The following is an 18267-nucleotide window of genomic DNA, read 5'->3' on the forward strand; positions in this document are numbered from 1 at the left end:
TATATATATCTTTAAATTCTGGAAACAGATTGGCTTTAAGGGGAACAAGATATACCCTGCCATTAGCACAGGAGGCGAGTTGTGATACTAAAGGAAATACAGAACTATGCTGCGGGTTTAGTATCTCAAAGCCTCAGGCGTTAGAGAGTTAGTTTCTCGGCTTTGGTTTACGCTCTATGAGGTCTTGATTTCTTTATATTTTGGTCTCTAAAAAAGTCTATATATTGCCATAATTTTGGCATTATTTCAATTTTTTCACTGATCTTGGGGGACAACAGTAATAACCTCAAAGTGTAAATATAAGGCAAGATGTATAATCTCTCTCTTAGTTATAGAATAACTTGTTTTCAATTTAGATAACCACGTTTCTTCTACCTTGATTTTATTTTTTTTTTATTGAGAAGAGAATCACAACCTTAGCTTCATTTCTTCTAGCGTTATAAGTTACACGTTGTTCAATTATCAGGGTAGAGTTAAATATTGCCGAAGATTAGTTAATTAGGGCTGGTTATGTAACAAATAAGAATAAATAAATTGCATTGGAATTTGAATAATGAATTTACGGACTGTATAGATTTGATAGGCACATAATAAATATATATTGTATTTTTAAGATAGATGTAACCAAAATAATGAATATAAACAAACAAAAATTAAACTCGCTACAGAAAGGATAAAATTAAATTTCTCTGTTCTAAATTTGAATGATTTTCCTGTTGGAATAAATGACTTCTGATTAATCATATCAATATTGTCATTGCTTCTTCATTGCAGACTTGGTTGATTTACTATTGCCTTAGTTTTCTTTCCTTGATTAACTACCTCATCAGCTTCATTTCTTCTTTTCTACCAGCCTGGCTTTACTCACTTATTCTGTTGTTGAGTGCAAATTAATGAAATTAAAGATGGTTCCTTTTCAATTAGTGTACTCCAATATGTCTGGCTATACAGTCTGCTAGGAAAAGATTAATTGTTTGAAGAGGAAACTATATAACTGGTGTATATGGTAAAAATATATGTTGAAGCAGTTTTTTTTTATTTTATTTATTTATTGATATTTACAACTGTATATAAAAAATACAACCAGTAAATTTGATCATAATGACATAATGATATGATACAGGATGTAGAGAAACTACCCAGTAGTAGAACTCTAAAAACAGTTTACAATATTAGGTCACGAGGCCAGCTTCTTTTCAGGCGCCTCGGAGGATTGCCAGGAATGGGAGAGGAAGCAGTTAGAAACCAAGCAGTTTTAAATATTATTAAAGGTGTGATCCTTATATACACATTTAATTTTTTTTTTTAAGTTTCGAAGAAATTTCAGTGATTTATTAATATTACATTTTTTTGTTTTCTTTTTTGAGAAATAACGTAATTTTTTTAAAATTTTGTTGCAGGTAAGATTCTTAATTAATAACCAGTAATTTGAATTTGGACCAATCTGATGCATGTAAAAAATAAATCTGATGTTGGTAAGATTTTGTTTTATATATCTCGCGTAAATGTTTTAATTATATGGCACCAGAGAATGTAGAATAAAAACAATGCAGTATTTTCATGTCTTTTTAAATATTTCACATTTTCAAATCCAATCCTCAGGATTTTTGAAATTTTTGGTCAATCTTCTTTTTTTTGTTAATATGATCATCTTCCTTTTCTATAATTATAATATATAATATTAGCTTGGGAACATATATTCTTCTATATAGCAGCTTTTGGAAAATCAAAAACCCTTAAAACATGTTTTATTCAAGAAATGGATGACCTTTCCGTTTTCATATTGTCCATTTTCAAATCCAATGCTCAGGATTGTTGAACATTTTCCGTCAATATTCTTGTATTTGATAATATGATCATTTTTCCGTTTCATAATTATATTTTTTTCAGAAAAATAGTTCTTTAGGGCTATATATTATTCAGAATAGGAATTAGCAACCTAAACAAAGATCCTTAGAACTTCATACATATTTTATTTAGAAATTGGATAACGTTGTGGAGTTTATTAATCTATTCCTTATTATGTTTTAAAAAATTGTCAAGAATTAAAATTTTTAAATTGGATTTGAAAATGGACAATATAAACTCTAAAACACCATCCAATTTATCAATAAAATTTTCACGAATTATTTGTAGCTTTTATTTTACCACAAACTATAAAAAAGTTTTTCTTGATTCCGATGTATAGGCGTGAAGTGAAATTTATATTAGTGATTTTAATTTCTAATAAGTCTCTAAATTTCCAGAAATCCCTATCGCCTTGAATAAGTACTTTTAGTAGTAAAGCTTCGGAACAGCTAGTGTATGTGAGGAATAAGGATTGAACGTTTCCTCTGCTCGAAAGGGAATGATGAGAGCGCTAGAGGTCTAGAGGATAAAGTAAATATAGCGATATATTGGCTGGCGGGTTCGAGACCTGGCAGCATAAGGAGATACAATGTCACTGCCGTCAGCCTCCCACCCCCCCACGCAATCTGAATTTTAAGTCGGCCCTACGTGACGGGCCAATCTCCTCTCAGATTCTATTGTATATATTCCCTTCCTTAAGGTCATTTTCTTATTATTTGTCTTATACATGTCTCACTTCAGGGAAATTTGTATATTTCCTTTAAAGGTATTTTTTTCAAAAATATGTATTGTATAAGCATTCTACTCTCCGAAAATTATTCCTCATAAATTAATAGTTTGGATATCGACTTTCACCAAGAAGCGACATCCAGGCCATTAGCGGCCTCCCGTGTTAGGTGCTAAGCTAGGGACATTTTTTTTTTTTTCAAGAAAAAATAAAACGTTACTTAGTTGTAGTGGAAGATTGTTTCAGATAATGATTTTTTTAGGCAATCAACTATTTCTCTATATAGATATTTTGATATTTCTACACTCTGCCGTATCCTGGCACGATCTTTTCAGCTTCAAAATTTTATTTTGTGCAGAAATTGAAAAAAAATACAGAAACATCTAGCATAAACATAAACTTCTAAAATTAAAAACTCCTGCATAACAGAAAAACTGTTTTTCGTTATTATTCTTTTATTTAATGTGATTTACAACTGTACAAATAATAAATACAATAAGTAAATATGTTTCATTTACACTTGAAAATCCTGGGAGGAACCACCCATTAGTAAAAATTTTAAATCTATAATATTTAATTTTTAGAACTGAAAAATACGCTGGATTTGAATTATTTTTCTAAACCATCACCAATTAATACTTTTTTTAAATTAATGATTTTATCTTAAATATTTCAGTGAAAAAAATAAATTTTTAAATCTCTTATCAGCTCTTTAAAAGTTTAATTAAAAATCACTCTAATTTTGCTCTATGAAAAAGCAACAATTCACAAATTGTTTCATGTGATTCTTAGTTGTCAGAAACAGCTACTAACCTCTTGAGTAGTTTCGATGTCTATATAACTCTCAGAAAAGTGTTTCAACATGGCAGGATGATTTGGATAAGTTCATTTTTTATTATGAACATTTCTATCATGACCGTGTTTTTTCCTATCAATTTTAAGGTGCCATATGTTGTAGGAACTTGAGTTTGTTTTGAGAGCATATTTTTTTTTTTTGGTTACCCTAACCATCCTACCGTTCTTCATGCTTTCCAATCTTAGGCTACTTCTTTACAGTTTGCTGCATGTATATTAATGATTCATAAATGTATTAGGAAGTCATTTTATAATTTTTTAAGCATTTTATATAACGACTGAAGCAACCTGATCACAAATTAAAGTATGGAAAAGAAGCATATAAAATTTGAATAAAGCATAAAATATATTCATGTAGTTCATAACACCCTTTTTATATAATCATAAATTATATTCCAGTATAGGTAGTCCGGAAAGTAGGCCTTTTAGCCTTTACTCTGATCTCCTGCTGACTTGTGGTTACTGCAGTGGTAGTTTTCATTCATGGAGTTGAATTCATATCTCGGGTTATCCGCAACAAAAAAATGTACTGTTAATTTTTTGTTTGCATCATTTAGTTCAATTCAAACTTGTTGGGATTTTCGTACTGAACTACATACCTTTGGAAGGAAATTGATCTACTGGGACCACAAAGCGAATATCAGTAGGCCTTTTTAATCTGTACCCCTTTTGAATCATTCAAAGGCAAATTTTTGAGAGAAATTGGAGTCCACGTCCTCACAGAAAAGAATTTCTCACCTAGTCACTGAAGGCAACTACCAAAACTACTCGTACATAGAGTTTTGGTCGGCGTAGAAAACCATAGTTCGCTCAGTCCACTTCAACCTCAAAAGAGGAACTAGTCGTGTAAGGCTTCTCTTCTAGGCAGAAGAGATGCAGAACAAGAAAGCTCAAGATCCTGAAGATCCGAATTTATGCATTGTGGTAACACCATGTAGTATACTTTACGCAGCATGCTAATTGTACCCAAACTGGACGGATCATTTAATGAAAATGATAAAAATGGAAAGAAGATAATAAGTACTTTAATTATAGAAATCGCTCTTAGTGTCTCGCAATGGTTTAATGTATTGTATATCTAGACTATCTAATGTATGACTATACTATATCTTATGTTGAAATGCACCTCGCAACATTATTTTTTTTATTTAAGAATGCATTTATTTTGTGACATAGAAATGTCATTATATTTATATCTCAACCGATCTAGCCCGAACCCGATATTATTCCTTCCATAATAAACTCCCTAACCACCCAAACCCACTCGTTTCTAACCTTGCTTCCTCTTCCATTCCTGGCAATCCTCCAAGGCGCCTGAAAAGAAGATGGCCTCGTGACCTTATATTGTAAACTGTTTTAGAGTTCTACTACTGGGTAGTTTCTCTACATCCTGTATCATATCATATGTCATTATGATCAAATTTACTAGTTGTATTTTTTTTATACAGTTGTAAATAGCAACAAATAAATAAAAAAAAAAATATTTATATCTCGATGTTAGAGTTATTGGAATACCCATAGTAGTACAGTTTTGATCTTTATTGTGATTTCATTGTCATATAATTAATAACGTAAAAAATTAATGAAAAAATATTCATAGCTGATACTTTTCAAGAGGTTTATGTTCATGTGTAAAATAAAAATTGGTCCAGTTCCGTCTTTGATATTATGTTCAATTAGCTCTAATAACTTTGTATGTTATCAAAACCAGGATAGAAAGTGACATTCATCTTGTACAAAGATCTAATTTTGGTCCATTTAGGGGAAGGCACTTGGTTGGTTTCCACTGCAGCTTAGCATTTTAAGATGACAATTACTGTTTTTAAAAATTTGCTATGCCCGTGCTTATAAAACAAATTTGCTCCGACTTACCTCATTATTATATTTATAATTATTAATAAAGATAAAAAAGGATAAAAACAAACCAACAGTTAAAAAAAAGAATTTAAATAATTTTATTAAAAATTACAGATTTTTTTTTTACTTAAACCTAAGGATGCTCATGGCGTTGGGTGAGGTACTAGGAACTTCTCTATGCTGCCGCGGGTGCTGCTGTAGTCGCCTTAGGCTCGTACTTCTTGCTGTACTCTCCCGTGGGGTCGTACTTGGTCTTCAACCTCGCCCAATCCCTTGGTCGGTTCTTCGTCAAGTGTCGGAGTACTTTCTCGGTTTGGGCCTTCTGCTTTTCGCTGCACTTGGCGCAACCTGTGGCCAAAGCGTCCGGAAGGGTCTCTGTAAGCAGAAGAGTTTGGTCAATAAGTATGCACCGAATGCTTGTGCAAACAATTTTAGAGATATATTATAATAATGTGAGCTGTTTCTATAAATTCCGTTAACTGCACTGCCGGTCAAAGTTCAAAGGCAAACTCAACACAACAAAAATACATAAGATAATAAAATTGTAGAGACAAATAAAATTATCCTAAAAACTTTTTAGGTGGAATGTTTGGAGACAAAATTGGTGATGAGGAATCAAAGGAACCGCTTAACATTTAAAATTCCTAGACCTAAACCTCTTAATCAAACATACATTAATTAGTTTCCATTTCTAAATATTTTTATAAAGTAATTATTGAATGTAAAATTGATGGATAAAATTAATACACCTTCTATAACCATTTTCATAATTTGAACTAAATAATCGACAGTGCTTAAAAGAACGTAGTATAAAACAAAAACTTAATATCTTGTCACTATGTACATAAGAAACGTAGGAAATACTGACAAAATTATAGATAAACTAAAAAAAATATAGATAATATTGGAAATATGCAAGTATCAGAGTTTTTACACAAAGGAACTAGTTGTTCAGTTAACAATGTTGTTGGATTTAACGCAACTAGAGAGATTCTCAAAGAATTTAGTTAAATCATATCGGAAGGGTGAACTAATATAACGTATATATAATATGCATTAATTATATAGTACCTCACGAATGGCTATTATTAATTAATCCATATAATGATAATGGTCGAATATGTGTTCATAAATAAAGTTGTTCCTAAACCTTGGGGGAAAAACCTATACATAGACGTACATTTCCAAGTTAATATTCATAAAAATATTGATTAAATATTCCGTTTAAGTTTAAGTATTGAGAGTACTGTTAATCCCTTGTATAATTTTAAGTTATATCTTTAGAAAATTCATGATTACTATTGCGGCTACTGTAGAGCTCCAACCTCGCTTCTGTTCCATTGCTATATGTATGATGTATTTAGGACTAAGTATGGCATGTACTGTTAGTTTCGACAAGGTGTTTATTTCTAAGTCGTATCAATAGAAAATTCATAGTTAAACTTTCATAATTTTTATAATTGCTAAAAATTGGGGTGAGGGAGACATAAATAAATCAATATGTTGTTGAGAGAAAGGGGATGGAGAGGGAGAGAGAGGAGGGAGTAATGGGGAGAGCAGAGATAGAAAACAGTGATTAAAATTGTTCTCAGGACGAGACTCTATACTTGTATATAATGGAATGTGTAGATTTCAATTCATTCACAGAAAGAAGTTCGTAATAAATCTCAGGTCAGGAAATTGTGACGGCTGATGAGAAGCTTCTACTAATCTTCTGCCGATGCCATTCGATGCCATGAGCCGATGTATTAATACCTGGCTCAGGGTTTTTGCCGGCTATTTATGAGGCCGTGGACAGATATTAAGGGGAGTATTAATTACTAAGGCACTGGCCAGCCCATCAAGGAGGCAGCTAATGCCTTCACATTACAGCTGATCAATCATCTCTACACATCCGCCATATTGGAAATTTTTGGCCATGACATTTATTCCGTATTATGTCAATATAATTACCTATCATATTGTATCTGGTTTTTCTTACATACATATGTATGTATGTGTATGAATGCCCTAATTAACTGTCAGACAAAAATATCTATTAAAAAAAGTTTGTAATGAAAAAAATATGTATAAAAAATATTTATTTGAAAATTGTTTATTTACAACAACTAAAAATAAAAGCACTATATTTCTATTGTTTTTTTTTTCATTTTTTTATTCCGATAATAAACTGATTTTGTTTCTAGTAAAGTATTTTTTCATTATTTTGAAAGAAGTCTTTAATGAAAAAAAGTATGAGTAATGTATTATTTTTAAAACCTATATAGTATTAATTGCTAAAATTTTTTTAAAAAAAAGTAATTAACATTGTTTGAAAAATATATAGAATATATTTAAATAATAATTAATATAATAGAGAAAGCTAAACTAAAGAGTTTAATTAATTGGAAGAATATAATTGGAAGTTTCCAAATACAAAGCCTCGAGTCTCTAAAATAAAGGAAAGCAACCAATTAAATTACTAATTAAAAATAAACAAAACATTGAAGGTAACTTGATTTAAGTCATTTTGTAGATCTTCGTGGGTTTTTATTTTTAATATAATTAATTAAGCTGGTGTAATCAATATTTGTATATGATATAGCCCACCATTTTTTTGGAATTTAGTAGATTCCTACTAACCTGTCTTGGAAGTTCGACCACCAAAATACTATGGGTAGCCATCAAACTTATACGAGTGGAGATGCTGTCCTAAAATGGTCTTAATCACCCTTTCCCTTTCACATTGACTACTCCCTCTCTTTCTTTCCTCATTCTCTCTCAATACAGTTTTTAATTTATGTTTAAATTAATTACTTATTTTTTGTCATTGTTAATAGAAATAATGTTTTAATAAATTTTCATCTTATATGAATTAAAAATGGATAGAGGCTATGTAGTACCCGCAAGATGGATTACAAAAACTACAATGTACATACACTGTTAGATATACTATTCAATCTTTTACCTTTTGTCAAATAAATAATAATGAAATCCAACATCCCTTCATTATCCATTTCATCAAATCAGTGTTCTCTTCATTTCTGTTTAGTTTGACTTATTTAAAAAAAAAATACACCAGCAGACAATACTTGAGGAGACCAATATCGAAGAGAAGGCTTGTTCCATAAAACCCCGAGATCGCTCGACATCGACTGGGATCGATATGGGCTTCCCGGAACGGGACATTGGACGATAGGGATTTGCATGAAGGAACGGGAGGACTCGATATTTCAATTTAAAGTTCCGCTCTTCGCAGGCTATATACTAATCGCCCTATTAATATGTATTAGCTCCTCTTACAGAAATATCTCCAATCGTCCCACCCCAATACAAGGGTTTGTTGACCTTTTACAACTCTTGCCCGAATCAGAAGAATGCATAATATTATGTCATTTCTTCTCATCTAAAAAAACAAAAATTAAATTAATTAAATTTCCTTAAAGCTGGTCTCTGATATGTATATTTCCTTGACTACCTGTTGATCGTGATAATTCCTTTAAAATAGGTTTTCTTGTTTGTTTGTTTTTTTTTAATCATGGAAAATTGGGAATAAAAGAATGTAAGTTTATATGACACGACCATTGCTTTGTCTAATGGGTACATTATTTTTCGAATGGCTAAACTTCAGTTTTTCATTTTTCTCGTGATGAAAAAAGTTAGTACCTCCTGCATTTAGTTTTAACATTTTCTGATTGATTAGAGTACCTCCATTTGAATTAGTAATGTGATAAGGATGAATTCTCTCGTTCAGAGATACGTCGCAGTAGCTAAGTTGTCCTACAACAATAATCTTCACTATTCAACAATTCATGAACCCTAAAAAATGTCTAAATGTCCTTTAACGATCTTCTATATTCAATGTGAGATCTCGTCAGTAACAGAAACTTTGAACGTCAATAAGACGAAATGACTATTTTTTTCATTTATAATTTTATGTATATTTCTCTAATGTATACAACGTTTTATAATAATAATTAAAAATTTCTGCATTTGCTCTTTCAATTTTCAATGTTTGTATGGATAAAGAGGTATTGTACAAATTTTATTTTTATATTCTAATGAAAATATCAGATTCCAGATAAACCAGTGCGATGCTAATATATATTAAGATAGAAAAAAGAATTATGTTAAAACAGAATTCGGAAAACTTTCTTTATTTCGTTATTATACGTGAATACATTCTTGAATTAAATTACTTCAAAAGAAAATTCGATGACAAACATTGATGTTATTGTTTTTTTTTACATAATATATTTTCTTTAGTCCATATTTTACCTTATACTTTTTGAAGAACTGTCTCTACAACAGCTAACAATCTATCTTATCGGCCGATTTTAATGAAACACAGGAGTTTGAAATGTTTCACGCACCTAATATGTCAAGGTACGTTGCTCAAGTTGGTGGCGACATCGAGTGTGCAAAGTGCCAACTGGGCAGCCCAAGTTTACACAGCTCTTGGCACATCTTGCCGTCAAGGTTTTTGTCAGGTGTATTTGATATTTTTAATGAATAAGTTTAGGTAAGCTCCCGAGGATAATATTTAACTAAAATATAATTTCATATTAATTACATCGATTGATACATTTCGATACTTGTTCGTACCGTAAAGTTCGTAAGTTTCATACGTTAAATAGTATATTATTTATCAGTGAACAATTAGGACATTGTCAATAGTTGAAGGTCACCTATTCACTATGGACATTATTCAAAATGCTTAACAAAAAAAAATTAAAATTCTACTAAATATTGTATCTGGGAATAGTAGTTTTACTTGTGCATTCTCATTTTGAAAATTTACTATACAAAAATTGCCGATAATGATGTTTTTGAACTCGGTCAGAACTTGTAAAAACGACTGTCTGAATTACCCAAATTATCAATGAACTTTCGTTGCAATACAATTAAACTAATCACTCATTATTTTTATACTTGAAGATAGATATAAAAAAAAAATTCAGAAATCTATTTCGAACTGTATATCACCGTTATATGGAACTCAAAAATAACGGGATCAAACAATTCTATATACTTATTTCAAAAAGAAAAAAAATGCACGATTGATCGTTTAAAAGAAAAAAAATAGCAGACCTCTTAAAGATTCATTGGAAAATACTAATAAAAAATTTTCATTAGTAATAACCGACGTACCATAAAATAAGGCTTAGAATAAGGCAATAGAATTTTATTACTAAAATTTTGTAAGTAGGTCTACAAAAGCGTCCTTTAGACAGATGTCCATTGCATAAGGGTCGACACTTTCTATATATTTCCTCTTAAAAATTGTCTACTATAGATATTAGAAAGCTAACTGTGCAATTACCGTCATTTTTTTATAAGATAATTCCGGAATTTTTTTCAGAGACGTAGTTGGTTAATTATTTTTCTATTATTTTAATGATATTAGTTACACAGAGTTTGGAAGTATACTCGTTCAGTCAGGAACAATCAACAATCCAACCAACGATCATAAACGGGGTCGGAAGCAAGCTGTTATAGGAGTCGATTTCATAACAAGCCAGGAGATGGTGAAACTGAACGGAGACCCATAGCAGGGTCAGCGATCCGGCTGCCTTTCTAGTTCAAAATAGTTTTTATATTTATTTTCATTTTTTTTTCGAACTCCCTCACCCACGAATATATTTATAAAGGTATATACATGCATATATCAAAATGAAGGAGAATTTATTTTCATTTCCCTTGAAAATTTTAAGATGAGCTGGATAAGTTAATTATTTCTTTTGAAGAAAATCGTTTACCTGGAAAAAACTTTTTAAAAGTAAAAGTTGGGAAAACAAGATTTATACCACAGTACTCTTCATGTCCAATTGCGAACATGACTCGAAACATTTTCTATTCAGTGTATTACTACACACATACGACGAGATGTATGTATACTTTAAATAATGGGTCAAACTTAAAATTATTCTAGAATCTAGTCAATAGTTTCCTTTGGAAAGACGAAGATAACTCATGAATGAAAAATAAATATTTAAGGAATTTTCTAAAAATTTATTCTAAAAATTGCTAGAAAAAAGAAATTGGCATCCAGTTTGTTTCTGATAAAGATTTGTGTTATATGATATGGAAAAAATAATTTTATTTCTTACGAGATGGGAAACTTTAAAAATTTGTTTTCTAAATATATACCTTGATTCACACCTATCATTTGAGATGACAACCAATGGGATGTATTACGAAATAAAATGAAAATGTCATGAGAGGTATGGGGGGGGGGGAGCAGTACCCAGAAAATATTTCCTCCAGGTGTGATATAAAATTTAATTACTAGAAAAGATCCCTCATCCAGTTCCTCTTCTGTCTTATACGTACATTATCGGGTATGTTTGTTGTGGCCATGCCATTTATGAGAGTGTTGGGATTTCGGTTTAATTTTTTCATTAACAGTCATCACGTGAAGTATGTAAAGTATTACAGATATTTACAATAGCAAAAAAGAGTTACAATTACAAACCTGAAAACAGAGGACCATGATACGTCAAGAATGTAACTTTGTCAAAATTTGAATTCTAATAATCGTATGACCTACATTGCCAATTTATATATTATTATTTTTTCGGGTTTATTTAAGTACAACAGAAATGAAAAAAAAAAAACCGAAATCATTAAGAAACACTTATTCTTGTAAGGTTTTTTTAATTTAAATTATTTCAATTTCACGTGTGCCTATGTGATTTTATGTGATTCATTCGTATTCAATAGTAAAATGTATAGGATTGAAATGCACGTTCTATATTTTAGCTAGGTACTTAAAGAAAGTAATTAGGTTGAAACAAAAATTAACACTGGATAACGGCTACAATTAATATTCAAAAACCATTACATTAATACGTTATATTCATCTAACTAATTTAATTTTACACGAGACGGAATATTAAGAAAATAAACAAAAAAAACACAGGGATCCCGGCGTAATTTTCAGGTTTTCCAAAATGAGAACGCGGAGAGCTAAAACCAAAGCTGTGTAATGCCCAATTGTGGCAACATTCGTTATAATTGCCTTCCGTTGTACAGGTATCACCAAGTGAGCAGAACGTTACAATAAAACCAATAACAAGAATTATGATAATAATAAAAAAAATATTTGTATTTTGTTTTATTTTTTCCTGAAATTTATAACTCTATTTAAACTTTAAAAAATCAAAAAGTAAATGTACTGTGAATCTTTTAATAAACTTGGAGAGAAAAAGATTGGTGGTTCTCCCGATTTTCGTTTTTATTTTTTGGGTTATTAAAATATATAAAATTCCTAATGATTTCTTTTGACAATTTTTACGTTTCTCTAGTTTGAAAACTTTACTCTAACTATAAATAGAAGAAAAACATGTTAAAAATGCTATTGTGTTAGAAGAGAAAAACACGTTGTTTCATTATACTTAATTAATAAAGAATTAACCGAAAAAATGTTTGAATAATGGACTTTACCTATTGTACTGAGAATGGTAAATGCTAAGCTACAGATATTGTAAATAAAATTACAATGAACGCTTCTGTAAATAACATTAATTGAAACCTGATTTCTTTAAGTCATACGTATTACTTCCTCAAACCATTACTAGTAATTTGAATTCCAATTTACGTGAGGTGTAGTGTAGTTTTAACTGCAAAATATATCCTAAGTCCTGAATTGCAATTGCCCGTTAGCCAGAAAGGCAAAATGACCACATGGGTGAAAAAAGTTTGAAAGCTAAAAAAAAAAAAAGTTCCGACCCTTCAAACCTTTAACCGACATATGCATCGATACATCGGTACGTGCCGAACAAGTGAAACAGAAAACCATTATTTCATTTAAAGTTGTTCAATGATAAAACTATTTATTTATTGAACTTAATTAAATCAGTAAATGAATCATAGATTGGAATAACTATAAACTTAAATGTATATTCTTTTACTTTATTAAGTATATTGAACTATTAAACAATAGTATTGTTCATGATTCAATTATAGAATAATTAAAAATATTGGAATGATTGCGTGTGGGACACAAAGGGCAACATTAAGCAAAATAATCATAACACATCGTTTGAATTGTTCTGGACAATTCGAAAATCGTAACACAGTACGATATTGACCAAGATTCTTAGCTCATGTGTTTTAATTATACATAAACTAATTTTCGTTTTTCATGTTTTAAAAACTGTAAAGCGTGTCTTCATCCACTCCTACGATGAAACATTTTTTTGTTAATGGGAAATCTATCTTTCCTATCAAAAAATCGTTTTATTGACATATTCAGCTATAATTTGAAGATCATTATAAAAGCATCTCATATAGATAAATACAATTTTCATTTCAAATCTTTAACATCTATCAGACATAGAAGAATCGAAATTTGAAATACTGTGTTGAGTTTTAATTTGCAAAAAAAAAACCAAAAAAAAAAAAAACCTTACGTTTCAAACAAAACAAATAATTGAAAATCCTGTATTTTTAAATATATTTTAAATATCGAGTTCCTGTATCACATTAAGGAAGTGCATACAATATCATATAACACATGATTTAAAAATTATATAATTTAAAATATCTTGAAAGGAAGAGACATAGATATTATTTTTTCAATGAATACTACGTAAGAGGAATATTGCGAAGCAACTTTGTGTTGTATGAAAAAATGCGGAAGAATAGGCTCAAATCTCGAAACTTGCTTGGGCAGCTTTCTATGCACCCGTTATGCAATGCATATTCTTTGTAGCACATGCAATCTAACCTATACAAATTGCTAGTATTAGGGCTGTAATATGGAAAATGCCAAAACACTAATCAACGCAAAACCTAAATCGGTTTTGTAACCACTTGCTGACTTGTGATTCCAGTTTGTTTGTTTCTTCATGGAGTACATTGAACTCAGCTAGTGTACTTTCGAAATCAGTGTCGAAACTGATAAAATTGATGAAAATGATAAAAATGACGAAACTGATTAAATTTTGAATTGACTTTTGATAATATTTAAAAAATTAATAAATATTCAAAACGTTTGTTGTAAAAGTAAACGCAAACATGCTGTTGGAGAAATGCAATAATAAATTGATAGCATTCTAATAACGTTCGTATGAAGAAAAATCACGAGGTCATATTCTTTCCAAACATTTCATGTCGTTTGTCCCTGAGTTTTAAGATTTACGAACTCAAAAGAAACTAAATATTCCTTTTTCGGTTAAACTCCGTATGAACAACACAGATGTACAACCAGACATTGGATTTGATAATTTTGAGTGTTTTTTTTTGTTTTGGTTTTTTGTGAGCTGGAAACAGAAAATAACTCCATTTTCTTCCATAATTTACAGATTTTTCGCAAATTCATGACAGGTAATTCCATGTGTATTTTAATTTTTATAAAATAAAAATCTGTGATATTACTACCAAATTTTTGTACTATTGAAAGGACGTTAAAAACATTCAAAATGGTGGAAATCGGACTCTTATAGATGAACCTGAATTAGCGATATAGGACAGTGTGCTAAAAATAACCTAAAACTCAAATATATCTAAGTAATTTTAATTGTATTGCCTTAAAATCCAGTAACTATATACCTCATTGTTATTATCATAAAAAAAGCAACATTTCTATTTGGTTAATGTATACTGGCTATGGTATACATGGCGTATATGGCTGAAACGTAGAAGTTATGAGAAAACAAACAGTGTGAGACTATATGGATATTTTTTATTATAAACGATAAAACAAAACTAAATAATTAATAAATATAATATGGAAATTTAATAAAAAAAAATTAATCAAATTAAATAAATATCAACATAACTAACTTTATGTTCTGATCTAGAATTGCCTGACATCTTACATTCAAATTGATCCAAAAGAGTCCGATGTATGCCATTTTAAATGTGCTCTTAATTTGATTTGTTGTGCTACAAAACTTGAATCACATGTCATGAATTAGCGACAAATCTGGACGTGATGGAAAAACATTGGGTTCATTTTAGGTTTCACTAAGTCGAAAAACAATAGATCGGCCAAAATGATCAAGTCATATTTCAAAAAGGTTATGTTATATAAAATCAGATGTAATATTCATGTTTTGATTGCATCACTGGTCGGTTACTGTACAATCACACTCAGCAATTATAAACAGTTTTTTTTAATCGATTGATAATATGGAGCCTGTATTATACCGATGTGAGGTAACCAAATATCCTTGAACGTACGCTTTAGTAACACATACGTGACCTGCATTCAAGTGTCATGTCCTGTCGGTCACACTAAAGTTTTGACATCATACAGATAAATGCGATTAGGACTAAGATTGAAATCAGCTGAATTGATTTAATGTGATTTCTTAATCTCTACATACAGTTTGACGTTTATAATATGTTATATAGTTAATCCCATAGTTGATACGTAAGCGATAGTTCACACTGACAATCGATTGTTTCGATAGTATCGAATGATAGTTATGGAAACGGCAATAAACATTTTTATGGTTCTTTATTTAAGGAGATTATATATTTATTGTGTAAAAGGATGCTTTGAACTCAAGTACAGATCGTACGTTTGGAATTTCTCTTTACCTATATATTCACTGCCACCCTATTCGAGCTATTAATACTCGATAATTTATGAGTAGTAAATTGTAAATCTGCACGTAAAAACGCACACACATAAGAGAGACAAGTCATGACTTAAAAAAACAATTGGTTTGGAAATAGAAACTGGAAGAGTTTTAAACATTTTTTTTATCTTTACAAAAAAAAAACCATTATTGGTCCTTTGACAAGTTACAACTTCCATAATGAATTTCCGAAATCATAGTTGCTAAGTAGTTTGTAGTTTAAAAATATTAAGCAAAGTTTTTTATTGTTTTTCGAAAAATAATTCTTAGTTGAATTAAAATGTTTATTTAATTTTCGCTTTGTACTTTTTTCTAGCCAGTTCTACTTCAGTTTTTCAAAGACTTATCTTATGATTCGTTTTAATGTGTTTTATTTTCCTATCTTTATTTTTAATTTATATTAACGAATTTAAGAGAAAATGATTGCTGAGCAGATTGGAACGTAGGTTCTGAAAGTCATTGGTTCGATTCCTACTCTGGGGCTGTATGGATCCTTAATAGAGAACTTAAGCCAAAATTAAACACATTTAAACGAATAATAAAATAAAAACGAATTTTGATATTTTTCTAATTTAATTATAATAATTAAATAATTTAATCATTTTTAATGCTATAATCATTCCTTCATTTTTCTTTTGAAAAATTGATATATCCAGATAAAACACGGCACAACTGCAAATCATTATTTTTTATAAATAATATTTTTGTCTTGTTACTTTGATGAGATATTGAACAAATTTGTCGATCATTTACAATGCTTCCTTGTATGATTTATTATGATTTAATGTAACTTATATGATTTAGAAATTAATAGTTTATATTTCTCAATCACTTAAAATTTAAATTTATATATTATAAGTTAAATGACATATGAATTTGAATTTTTTAAAAATCATAAATCCAAGTACTGATTGTAATTTTAATAATAATCAGTATAGTATAAACTAGTTTTTAGAGTGGTTCATTTCGTTCTTTCATAATTTAGAATTTTACAATTTTTAAAAATATTATTACTATAAATTATTAAGATGCCACCGAATTTAAAAGATTTGTTTAGAAAATAAAAGGTTTCCCTAAAATAACAATATTAAAATATACAAATTTATTCAAATCCTTTTTCACCTCAAAGCTAAATCGACTACAAATCCGTAATGAAAGCAGTAGTAAGAAGTAGACTTCTGTTCCGTTACAAAAACAAAACCTTAAATGTTGAATTGTTTATTTTTTTGAATTATACTCTTAGATTCTTCATTGATTCTGTAATATAAATATTGTCAAATTTATGGAGAAAAAATAACTGATAACTAATCAGAACAAATATTATAGCATTGTAATATTTTTATTATGGTATGTTATTTTTTTCCTGACCATTGCATACATATAGCATCTATATTTCAATATTTTTTCATACCAAAACAAAAAAAAAAGATCATTATTACGAAATACGTTTGTGAGTATTACGCATTTAAAATTTCTGACGATCCTGAACGTATTTGTTACTAGTCTGACGGGTAGCTTTCTATCTTGCACAATCTTTCGAGTACCTTCCGAGTTCAATTACCTTTATTTTGTCGAACTATAAAGGTGTAAACAAAACAATCTCAGGTCTTTATATGAGTTGAAAAAAAAATTATTTTTAAAAATAGATGAAATATTACCCAAGAGCCCATTAATATTTTTAAAAAAAATTAATATGTACTTTTACCAATTCATGAACATGACTCGTAAAAAAACTTTTTTATCACTGAATTTATATTTTTATTATGTTTTGTTATGTACAACATTTAATTTTTGCTTATGTACTTTTTTTTATTTATTTTTTATTGTTCAAGTACTTTTAATTCTTGTTTTAATTAAGTAGTTATCTTTTTCTCTCCAACCTTCATTTCATTTATTCCAGATAAATGTTTTATTTTTTGTTAAACGTGTTTATCACATATCTCTAATTAGTATACACACAGATATCTATGGATATGATGGGCATTAAATGCATTAACTTTTTTGTGTATACACAAATTTACTTTTTTATATTTATTTATTTTTCTTCTAGTTTACAGTTGAGAATTATTTTTTTTATATAGTACCAATAGCTAGTTTGTAGGGTATTTCTGGTTATAAGAACTTTTGATTTTTTTTTCATTTTATCTTTTTTTTTGGTTCTCTTTAAAATTGTTAATATAATAGTAATAATATGTTTCAATGTTAACTACACTTTACATACATATGGATTACTGGTATGGTTCATTAATAATTACGGTTTTGCATGGAGTACGTACATACAATTTGTAGATAAACACCTCTAGCGCAGGGATACTGTGCAAGAGAGAAAAAATAACTCTATATATTATACAAGGTAATCTCTCTCTCTCTCTCTCTCTCTCTCTCTCTCTCTCTCTCTCTCTCTCTCTC

The 18267-nt window shown here is 29.5% G+C and overlaps 2 protein-coding genes across 2 annotated transcripts in view; one reads left to right on the plus strand and one right to left on the minus strand.

Moving 5' to 3' along the window:
- The window catches only part of LOC136796394 (uncharacterized), a 315963-nt gene that overhangs the window by 148091 nt on the left and 149605 nt on the right, over positions 1 to 18267 (plus strand). The window lies entirely within an intron of this gene.
- LOC106678159 (ejaculatory bulb-specific protein 3) overlaps positions 5362 to 18267 on the minus strand; it is a 21324-nt gene continuing 8418 nt past the window's right edge. Inside the window, exon 2 of the mRNA XM_014416524.3 lies at positions 5362 to 5662. Coding sequence (XP_014272010.1) covers positions 5463 to 5662 — 200 coding nt within the window. The 3' untranslated portion in view covers positions 5362 to 5462. The remainder of the gene's footprint in view (positions 5663 to 18267) is intronic.

This window comes from Halyomorpha halys, unplaced genomic scaffold (assembly GCF_000696795.3).
Source record: "Halyomorpha halys isolate HHAL.00 unplaced genomic scaffold, Hhal_1.1 Scaffold126.1, whole genome shotgun sequence".
Classification (NCBI taxonomy): domain Eukaryota; kingdom Metazoa; phylum Arthropoda; class Insecta; order Hemiptera; family Pentatomidae; genus Halyomorpha; species Halyomorpha halys.